At 41.5% G+C, this 12,840-nt stretch overlaps 1 protein-coding gene across 1 annotated transcript; it reads left to right on the forward strand.

The window, feature by feature from the left end:
* The first annotated feature begins 2,895 nt into the window (after positions 1 to 2,895).
* On the forward strand, positions 2,896 to 11,289 carry SIRPD (signal regulatory protein delta). The gene is given in 6 exon segments (XM_042783591.1): positions 2,896 to 3,132; positions 3,134 to 3,183; positions 3,185 to 3,270; positions 5,221 to 5,526; positions 5,529 to 5,570; positions 11,282 to 11,289. Coding segments are annotated over 6 exon segments (729 nt in total).
* Positions 11,290 to 12,840: the final 1,551 nt, after the last annotated feature.

A 12,840-nucleotide genomic window follows, 5' to 3' on the forward strand; every position in this document is an offset into this window, starting at 1 on the left:
CATATAATTTTCTGTGCTAAGCTCATTTTCTTCATGAATCATGTTATCACTTTCTTCATTGCTATTGTTTTAGTATTTGCTAAATATTTGTGCTGGTCCTCTTTTTTATTTTGATGTGAAGGTTTACCATTTTTCTTTGAGGTTACCCTGTGATTTATAATTTTTTCCCCAAGTTTAGAAGAATATGTTCTATCTTGCAGTTGTCTTGACTTCCCTACTATTTAGAAGTTCTGTAACTACCCAATTTTTTCCCTCTTTTTGGTTTGCAGTTGTCCTCATTTGTCAATTGATGTCTTTGGTTCCCTGTTTACAATTTTGTAGGCTTATTTACTTTGGTTACTTCCATAACTGAGTTGGTTTCTGGGTTATGTCATCATGTGTGTTAATGGTCGGTTGTTGTTTGTTATTGTTGGTTCTCTGTCCACAGGACCCCCTTTAGCAACTCTTGTAAGGTTGGTATGGTTTTAACAAATTCCCTTAATTTCTGCTTATCTGGAAAAGCCCTAATTTCACCATCATAGTTGAGGGACACTTTTGCTGGGTATATAATTCTTGGTTGGAATTTTTTTTCTTTCAGGATTTTATGTATACCATCCCTTTGTCTTCTCACCTGCATGATTTCTGCCAGGAAATCCAAGTTTAGTCTTATTGGTTGCCACTTGTAGGTAACTTTTCGTTTTTCCTGAGCTGCTTTCAGAATTCTTTTTTTGTCTTTGGTTTTGGTGAGTTTGATGATGATATGTGTTGGTGATTTTCTTTTGAGTTCTATCCTGTTTGGGGTTCGTTGGGTTTCTTGAATGGATATATTTTCATCTTCCATCGTACCAGGGAAATTCTCTTCCATCAAATCTTTGACAATTTTCCTTTGTGGTTTTATTTGTCTCTTCCTGTTCTGGAATTCCAATTACCCCTAAGTTATTCCTTTTCATGGTATCCCACATGAACCTTAGGCTTTCTTCATTTTGTTTTGTTCTTTTTTCTGACTGATTGATCCCTTTCCAGAGAAGTATTGAGGTATTTGTCTTAAGTCTCACTAATTCTGTCTTCCATTGATTAAATTCTACTCTTTTGTCCATTCAGTGTGTTATCTATTTCTGAAAATTTAATATTAATCTTCTGGATTTTTATCTGTATATTTTGTATCATTTCTAATTTTACATTTATTTTGTCATTTTGTTCTTATATTGTCTTTCAAAATTGTTCTAGGGTTTTCACAGTGTTTTCCTTGATCTGTCTCTCAATCTGTTGAAGATAATTCTAAATATAATTCTTTTGAATTCCTTATCAGGGAGTTCCAATGCTGCTTCTTCTTCAGGGATATGTTCTAGGTCTATATCCTGGTCCCTTGTTTCTCCTGCTTTATCTTGCTTCTTTGTGTGGACTGTGATGGTCTGTTATCTCCATGACATCGTGACATTTTTGTGTTTACATTTAATTGGTGGCTGTATGTTGGAGTGATCTGCCCACAAGTTTTGTTTTCTTTGGATGTTATCTACATAAGCAGGGTACTGTGCTCCTCTGTTCACTAGTTGGTGGCACTTAGAAACTCACCACCTGTTTCCTTTCCCTTTGCCAGCCTCCCACATGTCCCTGCTGTCCTTGGCAAATGAAGCCTATTCTTAGGTCCCTGGAGTCTGAATGAGAATGCTGTCACTTTAAATATCCAAAATGGCCACTGCTTGTAAACAATCAAAATGACTGTACCCTCTGGACAGCCAAAAGTCCACAGCTCAGGTTGTCTCTTCCTTGCTGTTTCACTTCCTAGTCATAGGCCACCAGTGCAGTCGTCCCTACAGCTCTTGGCAAGCAGGGCTGATCTTTAGGTCAGTTCTCAGCTCCCAATGCCACTTGGAAATATTCAGGTTGCTGGTGCCTTCAGAGTAGCTGATAGTCCGCAGCTCTATCCATCTTCGTACTCACTGTTTTTATTCAGGTTTTTCCACTAGTTGGTGCCTAATCCACTTCTATATACTTCCTTTCAAAGCTCAGGGCTCCAGGATCATCTTCTTTATCTCTATCAATTGGTTTCTCTTTTCTTTGTTGAAGAGAGTCTGTGTATTTTATCTACCTATTCCGCTATCTAGAGCAAAATTTGTTTTACATTCAACAGTTCAGTGTACATTCACATCCTGAATGTGAATGTGTGTGTGGTTTCACATCCTGATTATCATCCCTGACCACAACACACTCTCCTCTCCTCCATTCCTGTAACCCCTCCTCCCCCCATGCCCTTCTTGAGTATGCACTCCTATCTGCCCAGCTTTCCCTTTGTGTAAAAGCTGCCCCTCTAGTGCCCCATGGCTGATTGCTTCAACAGGTTTATCTCCTTAGAGTAGGTGAGTACATTGCCCTGAGTTGGGTGTTCTACATGTAAGTCTTTCTACTGTTGGGCTGAGAACAGATCTTTGGGAGTGAGTCTAATCCCAAGCCCAAAGGTATCCCAGGGCCATAGTCTTGGGGGTCCCACCAGACTCCATCCAACCAGTAATTCTGGTCATTTTTTTTGTTTTTGAATTTTGTTCCACATTCTTTCTCCCACTCTATCCAAGATCTCCATTTTGATCCCTTCCTGAGTGGTTGGCATTGGTCTCTAGGTCCATCATATCCTTGGACTAATTGTTTCCAAGTGTCATTGATTTTCTTCACTCTTATTTGCTTCAGATGAGAGAAGACCAATAGGTACACCTTAGATAGGTGCTTGAAAGCTTTTAAGACCCCTGTCACTACTCACCAAAGTGGGTTGTGGAACAAGATTTTTATGTACTATGTTGTGCCAATTCAGCAAGGTGTCCCCCATATTATGGTCCTGAGTTGGCAGGCCTGGCGATTCTCTCTCCCAAAGTTTTTGTTCGTCTCTCCTCAAACTGTCTTGAACCAAGACAGGGAACATGAGAGATGACTCCAAGCTTCTTTTCAGGGGCTTCAGTTGAAAAATTTGAGATGTACCCACCTCAAAGGTGGGTGTCAGTCAAAGCTGGATATGCTGTAACCCTCGACTGTAACACATTTGATCTGTCCTGCACATGGCCTGTTTTGAGGTTCAAAGAGACTGTGCCAAAATGACAATTAATCTACCATTTCAATGGAGGCTTCTTCCCCTAGATAACCCAAATTAAAAAAAAAAAAAAAAAAAAAAAACCTCTGGAAAACAAACTATTCCATCTGCATCAGTGATGTGTCGCCCAGGGAATTACTACTGTGTGAAGTTTAGGAAAGGGCATCCTTACAAGGAGTATAAGTCTGGTCTCAGCACCCACACACTTGCAAATGGTGAATACAGCCTGAGTTACCAACCCTCTCAGTCTGTGAAAATGAGTCCTTAAATATCTCCACCTTGCACCGAACAATGACTTCATGCTGGATGTTGTGCATCCTCAAACCACCCCAATCAGCCATTCAGGGCCATGTGCCTATGTGCTCTTATGGCCAACTCCACCAATAACATGATGGAAGGGACACTCCCAAACAGAAAGATACTAAGTAGACAAAATGCAGTGACATATTCCTGCTGCCTGGTTCAAAAAGCAAGAAATTTGAGGCCCAGAGGCTGGCTGACTTTTTTAAGATTTTAGGGACAATCTTGAATGCAAGAATATCCATTATGTCTAATATGACCTTTAGCCACAAGCCTTTGAAGCCACATCTTAGCTCTGGCTATAGAATGGAATCTCAACATGGGTGAAAATTTTTCCCTATATGCCCATTATCTCCTAAGCAAAACAAAGTAATCTCCAGGCAGCCTGAATTTCTGTAAGTTTGCATAATTCCCCTCATATTATTTCTTGATCCCTGAGGACATTCAGTGCTAACTCCTACTCACCACTCTCTGAATTAATTTTATAAAATATAATGAGATTAGGGTGTGCCTCTATTTTGGAAGGAAAACTGAGCTTCCCTAGTAATGTTTCTTCCAAGTCCAGCCACATTCCAAGCCATCTACCTGACACATGTTTTGGTCAAGCTAAATAAAGTGAGTGCAGGCCTCTTCTCTGACATCCTTTCATAGCGTTGCCAGCTCCAAGTTCCCCTGAATCCCTACCCTTCATTGGGCAGTCTGTGGTCTTTGGTTTTGATGGTTTGCCATCTGAAGAGCAGAGATTATTACCAGAACCTGATACAATGTGAAGTAATGATGATGGTGGCAGTGGGAGAGGGGGTGGGAGGAGTGTCAGTGGTTTACCCTCCAAAACTGATGAGGGTTCTTGAATCTCTCCTTTTTTGTTGTTGAGGAGAAACAGACCCTCCCTACCATCTTGAGGAGGTAAGTGGAGGAACCAGACTCTGTCTCCATGAACATAGTACTTCCCACATGTCTTTTCTTTTTTTAGGTTTGTTAACTTTTGATTTCCCCTTTCTCCACATTTGTCAGCATTAATCTCTAAAAAATTCAGTGGTTGGTAGTCTGATAGAAACTAGTGAAACCTCTGAGACTATGGCCCCTAGTCACCCTTCAGGCCTAGAATTGAACTCACTCCCATGGCTTGCAGCCAAACAATAGACAGGCATATAAGGTGAATATTTGCACTGGTAGGTACACTCAAAACAACCAACCTTGGGAGATCAGAAGGGGAATATTTGCACAAGGAGTTAGCTCAGAGGGCAGGAATACATAGGAAAGAAGGACACAGGGAAAAGGAAACCACAGGGAGGAAGTGGGAAAGGGGCTGTTGTTTATGGGGATTGCAATCTCTCAGGAAACAAAATGTGTATGACCTGTTGGATGGAAAATGAATTTGCTCTGTAAATTTTCACCCAAATCACAATTAAAAAAAAAAAAATTCAATGGTTGGCCACCTTAAGGAGAGATGAAGACTAGTTCTAAATTCACTGAATGTGTTGGGTAGAAGGAGAGAAGTTAGACTTCACTTCTAAACTTCATGAGTGATTTTTGGCTTTAGGATGGGTGGAGGGAATGTTCTCTCCCATTAACATAATCCTTATATAAAGCCCCCCCCCCCCCCCCGTCCTCCTTTTATCTTGGTTCAGGGTTGAGAAATGGGGGTGGGCCAGTGGTAGAACTGGCCTTTGGACTGAACCCTCACTTTCAGCACTGAGGAGAGGAGCTGCCTCCACTTGCAGAGACCTCTATAAATTCATGGTGTGGGTGCTTATACACGTTACTAAGAGAATTAGTGAGTGAGGCTCAACCATAGCCTGGCTTCAGGCTCTGGCCTAGGCCAGAGCAGGGAAAATGGGAGATGATTTTGAGTTTCTTTCCAGGAACCACAAATGAGAAGTTCCAGGTGCAACGACTTGAGATTTCAGTGACCTTATCAACTGGGGACACACTTGCCTTGAGTTGTACTGTATCAGATACATTCCTGAATGAACAGGTCTTGTGGTTCAGGGGGACTGGACAAAACCATAAATTAATGTATGATTTCAAAAATGGTCTCCTTTCCAGAGTAAAACAAGTTGGAGATACCACCAAAGCTGGCAACACAGAGTTTTCCATCCACATCATTGAAATTTCTCTTGCATATTCTGGCACATACTTCTGTGTGAAGGTCCAGAAAGGGAAAACTACAAGGAATAAAAGTCAGGTCAGAGAACCCAGGTGTCTGTGAATGGTGAGTATGTCCTCTCCACCTCTGGTATGTGTTATCTCTGTAATAATGTCCTCCATTCATTGAACAATAGCTAGATGCCAAGTGTTATTGAAGATTTAATGTAAATTTGATCTTGTTTCATTTTCTTAACCACCAGTGAGTTAGTTATTTTACAGGAGGGAACATTGAAACCCAGAAAAGTTTATAGAACAATGAGAGAGATTTTGGTTGACTTCTATTTGGTATTCAACATACCCAGATGACTAGACTAAACAATTAAGGTAACTGTATCTCATTTTCCAGTGACTAACTGAAATATGAGCCTAACTTAAGCTAATTTGTGTCCATAATACAAAATGACAGACTTACAGAGAAATCTGGGAAACTGAAGCTCTTCTGTCTCCTGGTGGGTGAGAATAAGGAATCGGGGTGCTCCAGAAGCCCCATGAGGGGAACGAAATTGAGGAAAACTCCCTAGTTTAGGTGAGTGCAGAGATGGAAAGAATGTGGGTCCTGAGGACATTGCTGGACCCTACTGTTTCTAGTTCCCACCCGCATTTGCACTCCCAGTCATTGGAGAGAAACCATTTCCTTGTTGTTTAAGCCAGTTTGCTTAAAGTCCACAGTGGCGTAAGGGATGCCAGATGATGAAGGTCCACAGCCACAGAACAGCAAAGGAGAAATATAAACCAGCTTTTTTTGTTTCTGCTCCTAAAACCTCAGTTTTAGTTACTGTTTTGCTATTTGTTCTGATCTTTGAACTCTGAGCAATGCCAAGCAAGATAAATATTTCAATAAGCAATACCATAACACACTACCATTTATTGGACTTCCTGGGTGGTGCCAAAGGTTTAGCACCTGTTAGCTGAAAGGCTGGTGATTCAAACCCACTTAGAGGTGCCTTGGAAGACAGGCCTGACAATATGTTTCCAAAAGGTCACAGCCTTCAAACCCTATGGAGTTCTGAGGAGTATGTTCCTCATGAGTGTTATTGTTAATTTTATAGTCCTGTCTGTTGTTTGGCTGAAAGCTGATCTCCAAGTGTGGATTTAGTTTCTGGCTTGAAGGATGTCTAAGGGCCACAGTCTCAGGGGTTCCACAGGTCTCTATCACACCAGGAAGTCTGGCCTTTTTTATGATTTTGAATTTTGTTCTACATTTTTCTCCCACTCTGTCCAGGATTTTCTATTATAATTCTGATCCGAGTGGTAGTGGCAGCCAGACACTATGTAGTTCTTCTGCCCTCAGGCTAGAGAAGACTCTCAGGCTAAGGATTCATGTGGTCCGTTAGTCTTTGGACTAATTGTTTCATTGAATCTTTGATTTTCTTCACTCTGTTTTGCTCCTGAGAAAAATGGCAGCATTTACCCAAAAACAAAGTTCATAAGGCAGGAAGGGCAGGAACAGACAAATGGAAACAGGGAACCCAAGGAGAAGGCAGGAAGAATGCTGTTACATTGAGCGATAATTAATGTTATGAAACAAAATGTGTGTAAATTGTTGAATAGAAAACTAATTTGCTCTGTAAACTTTTACCCAAATCACAATAAAATGTTCAAAAGAAAGAAAGAAAAAGCCATAAAACCTCTGTGGTACATATCTTCTGCACACATGGGTCACCATGAGTCAAAATTGACTCAAAGACAAATAACAACTGTATTGCTGGCACTTTACTTATATCATTGCACTTAACCACATAACAACCCTTGAGTATAAAGATGTTTTGTCCTCATTGTACAGATGTGAATACTGAGGCTTAAGGAGATTAAAGAGTACAGCTAGTAGAGAATAGAGTTGGAATTAGCCTGAGTTCAGTACAGTGTACAGGATATTAGTCATTTAGGGCTAATCCAGGTAATCAAGGAAATATCTCCATTTCAAGATCCTTAATCGCATTTGCAAAGACTTTTTATGCAAGGTAATATGTTCACAGTTTCCAGGTATGACAACCTCGTGTCTTTGGGGAATCATTATTCAGCTTATCACAGTCAACCCTCTGGCCCCCAAAGATTCTCATCTCCCCTACATGAAAAATGAATTCATTCCATTCCAACATGCCCCCAAAATCACAACCAAGTCCAACATTTCATCATCAGCTCAAATCCCAAATTCCATCACCTAAATAATGTAAGGGTGATACTCTGGGTATAATCCATTGTGGAACAAAATTCCTCTCCATTTGTGGATATGTGAAACAAGTTATCTGTTCCAGAAATGTAAAGATGGATATGCACATCCATGTTCAATACCCATCAATGGGTGAATGGTTAAATAAACTATGGTACATACACTCAAAGGAATAGTACACAATGTTAAAAAAAAATGAATCTGTGAAACATCTCATAACATGGCCAAACCTAGAGGACATTATGCTGAGTGAGATTAGTCAATCACTAAAGGACAAATATTGTATGAGATCACTATTATAAAATGTCAAGAAAAGGGTTTCACACAATAAGAAATATTGTTTAACAGTTACCAAGGGTGGGAGGGGAAAGGAAGGTAAACCACTAACTAGAGAGTATACACATGAACTTGGGTGAAGGGGAGGGCAATGAAGAAGAAAAACTATATAAAGATAAGATAAGCATAGATGACAGTTATTATAGTAGAAAAGATAGTTATATGGAAAAGATGTTGTTGTTGTTGTTATATGCCATCGAGTCAGACCCGACTCAGAGCGACCCCTCCTTGGGTTTCTGAAGCAGTATCACTATGGAAGTAGATTGCCCCATCTTCCTTCCGAGGAGTGGCTGGTGGGTTTGAACCACCAGCCTTCTGGTTAGCAGTCAAGTGCCTTAGGCACTATGCTATCAGAGCTCCCCAAAAAAGATAAGTTTTCCCCAACTGCATATGTTGATTATCCCACTTTTTTCATGGATCTCTGAATTCCCATGTATACATGGGTTTTATATTCCATTAGTCTTTTAGTCAACCAATTCACTTGGGATTTCCATATTAGTGTACACTACAATTCTTCCACCTTCTTGATTAATCTTAATTCATAACTGTTTCTGATTTCATTGCATTGTCTAGCATCTCTAGTACATTGTTAGATAGATACAATGAGAGTGGGTATCCTATTATTGCCGATTCTGAAGGGCATTCTTATAAAGTTTCACATTAAGGAAGATGTTGTTTTAGAATTTTGGTAGATAAATATCAGGTTAATGAAGGTCCTTTCTATTCTTTTGTTGTTGTTAGGTGCCATCGAGTCGCTTCTGACTCATAGTGACCCCATGCACAGCAGAACAAAACACCGCCCAATCCCGCACCAGCTTCATGATCCTTGCCATACTTGAGCCCATTGTCGCAGCCACCATGTCAATCCATCTCGTCGAAGGCCTTCCCCTCTTTCGTCAACCCTCCACCTTACCAAGCATGACATCCTTCTCCAGGGAATGGTGCCCTCTGACAACATGACCAAAGTAGGTGAGATGAAGTCTGGCCATCCTCGCTTCCAAGGAGCATCTCAGCTGTACTTCTTCCAGGACAGATCTGTTAGTTCTTTTGGCAGTCCATGGTACCTTCTGCATTCTTTGCCAGCACCACAACTCAAAAGCATCAACTCTTCTTTGGTCTTCCTTAGTCATTGTCCAGCTCCACATGCATATGAGGTGATTAGAAATATCATGGCCTGTGTCAGGCGCACCTTAGTCCTCAATGAGACATCCTTGCTCCTCAGCACATGAAAGAGTTCCTTCGCAGCTGACCTAGCCAGTGCTACACATCGTCTAATGTCCTGACTGCTGCTTCCATTGGCCTCAACTGTAGAACCAAGCAATGTGAATTCTTTGACAACCTCAATCTTTTCTCCATTTATTGTGATGCTGCTTATTGGTCCAGTAGTGAGGATTTTTGTCTTCTTTATATTGAGATGTAATCCATCTGCAGACTGTGTTCCTCAATCTTCATCAGTAACTGCCTCAAGTCATCCTCACTTTCAGCAAGCAAAGTTGTATCATCAGCGTATCTCATGTTGTTAATGATTCTTCCTCCAATCATTCTATTCTTCTATTCTTAGTTGTTCAAAAATTATTGGTTGAGAGTGGATAGTAGGAGTAATCAATACCAAAAGTGAGAAAGACATAGGAACATGGTTCCTGAACAAGGCAACAATGTCGCCTGAGGAAGGAACATCAGCCATGTGGTCAGAGAAATCTGTGTTCTAGTCCTGGCTCTGCTTATCTCTGCTAGTCTCCATTTCCTTATGCTTAAAGTGGGCATCATCATATCTAATCACAGAGTTGTCAGAATCAAAATTAAATAGAACACATAGAATATTGTCTGGATCAACAACTCTGTTCATTAATGTTCTTCTTTGTAGCTCCACCATCTCTACCTATAGTAATTGGCCCATTGGAGAGGGCCCTGATTGGGCAGAGTGTAAATTTCAGCTGCATGTCCTAGGGCTTCTTTCCCAGTAACATCACCCTGAAGTGGCTCTAAAAAGGGAGGAACTCCCATCTCTTCAGACCTAGGTGCTCCAGGTAAATAACAGCAAGGATGACAATATCACAAGCTCTGCTGAGGTATTCTTGGCTCCAGTGGACTTCTTGTCCCATGTCACCTACAGAGTGAACCACCCACTCTCTTCTTTTGGATACTGATTTGCCTGAGAACATTTTACATAGATGATACCACACCTGATCAGGCTCCCACTTGACTTCAGAGCACAATTCATGCTAAATTTGCTGCAGGGCATAAGTCTAACTACAGCTTAAATACTAATAGGACCTTCTAGCTATTGAGCACCTACTATGTGCTAGGGACTGCCCCATAATAGAAGGTGCTAAATAAATGGCCATCAAATAAAAAGCAAGATGGATAAGATGGTTTCATGGAGTCTGAGCTTTTGTCCTATGCTATTTCAGTTTTGCTCACCTTGGCTATTTTTAACATCATGCCTTCTGAGGCATAATTGTCCCCTGGAAGGTGAAAAAGTTCTACCCTTGGGGCATGTGGCTGATGTTGCTGGAGAATGGAAGTGTCTCCTGGACAGATGCTGCCCTGACTCCCACCAGGAGCAGAGATGGTCTATACAGCATGCAGAACTCAATCCTGGTCAACAGAATTGGCTACAAGGAGAATGCCATGATCATGTGTTAGGTGGAACAAGAGGAGTGGCAGGAGGGCACTGGAAAAATGACTTTTTTGATCACTGTTCATTGGGATAAGGCTAAGATGTAACAAATGGCAAGGCTTCCATCACTTACTTAAGGAGACTCTGTCATCTTTCCCTGAAACTTTCTTTTCAATCTTACAAAATTTTACATTATAAAAGCAAAACCTCTTTCTTTCTTTCTCTCTCTCTTTCTCACATGCATACACACATCCAAACATCCAAAATTGTATAAATGTCTATTAGAAACCAACTATCTCTCAGGAATCAAGAGCATCCTATCCAACCCCCCAGTGGGAGCTCCTAGTTATGATTCGTTGCATATCCTCTTCAGGTCTCATCTGTCCACAAAGTGGATTTCATATACTGGAGAGTGGGGCCTAGATCATGCTTAAGACACCTGCCGAGTCATGAATTTGTGTGCTCTTGAATGACTGTAATTGTTTCTTGCCAGGAGGTGATTGAATCTTTTCTCAGTTCCTGATTGAACTTGGGTCCTGGTGTTGAGCAAGGCAGCTTTGAAGCTCTCCCCATAAAATCATGTCTATACTCCACTTAAAACCAGTGTAGACATACTCTCCTGTGCCCTGATGTGTCATTGCTCTCCTAGTACCCTGAGGGGACTCTTGATCTAGAGGGGCAGAAAGGATGAAAATAGTATTTGACAGATGTGAGTTTGACTCTCACTGCCTTGTTACCCTAGAAATATTCCTAAAATCTTTGAGTTTCAATTTTCTCATCAAAATGGACAAAATCAAATGGTTGAGGCAGTTCCTCCTTTTTCCTAAATGAAGCCCAACCCAGCAGTGTGAGAGGCAGGTGAGTATTTACCTGAGCTCCTGTCTCAGGTTACTGTGCCAGGACAGGGCCCAGAGCAGCAGGAATAGTTGTCACGGACAGGCCCTGGTGGCCTCAGGTGGGGAAAGTGGAGGCCCTGAAGGTTGGGCTCTCATGTGCCCTCTGATGGCTCCTCTTATCCACCCTTCTCTTTTGACACCTTCCTCACAGGTCACAAGGTGCTGCTAGTGATGGCAGTCTCAGTTTCCAATTGTGTAGGATGTAGAAGGCTTGAGCTCAAGTTGAAAGGAGGCTCAGGCCTCAAGGAGGTAGGATGAGTTGGTGGTCTAGCCTGCCTTGGGATCAGGCTAAAGTTCAGATAAGGATCTGTTCAAGAAAGGCACATAAGGTCACACTGCACCAACATTTATCTGGAGGATAGAGAGGGACACACATGCCTACTTCCTCTCAAAATAAAAGTTGCCTTTGAGTCAATTTGGAATGTGTTAAAATGTAGAACTGTGTTACTAAGTAGAACTCCATAGGGTTTTCTTGACTTTAATCTTTAAATAAGCAGATTATTAGACTTTTTTTCCCCCATGACACTAATAGATAGATGGGTTCAAACTGCCAACCTTTCAGTTGGTAGCTGAGTGTAAACCATTTGTACCATGCAGGGACCTGACTTCCCACAAGACTTCTAATATTCTGTAAGAAGTTCCATTTCACCAGCAAGATGGTGGACTAGGCAGAAAGACTGCACAGACCCTCTTCAACAAAGAAAAGGGAAACCAATTGACACAGACACAGAAAGTAATCCTGGACCCCTGAGCCTTGAAAGGAACAATATAGAAGTGGACTAAATCCCAACTAGCAGAAGAATTTGTGTGAGAATACCAAAAAAATGAGGCATACGGAGCTGTGGTCTGGCAGCGATCCTGAGCGATCCTGATGGCACAGACAGCTTGGAGATTCCCGAGTGGTGGTAAGACTTAAGAATTAACCTAAGGATCACCCTACTAGCCAGGGACTGCATGGAGGACTATGCATGGTGGCTGGGGAACAAACGGAGAAGGTGAAGAGAAAGGTGGGCTGAACTGTGGACTTTTGCTGGTCCGGAGGGCGCAGCCATTTTGAAGGTTTAAAAAGCAGTTTAACTATTTTGGATATTTAAAGAGACAGCACTCTCACACATTCCTGGGGCTTAAGAACACATTCTGCTTTCCAGCAACCCCAAGGAGACTCAGGACCTGCAAGACTGACAAGTTTTTTGAAGGTTATTCAATTGTAATTTGTGTCTAATTGAGTGGGAGACAACAACAGTCCCCATAAGACACAACTACACCCACACCTCCTGCAACTTCACTTTCTGAGCGACAGCCACTACCTCCT

Source organism: Orycteropus afer, unplaced genomic scaffold, assembly GCF_000298275.1.
Source record: "Orycteropus afer afer isolate SDZICR_OR568_19922 unplaced genomic scaffold, OryAfe1.0 scaffold00020, whole genome shotgun sequence".
Classification (NCBI taxonomy): Eukaryota; Metazoa; Chordata; class Mammalia; order Tubulidentata; family Orycteropodidae; genus Orycteropus; species Orycteropus afer.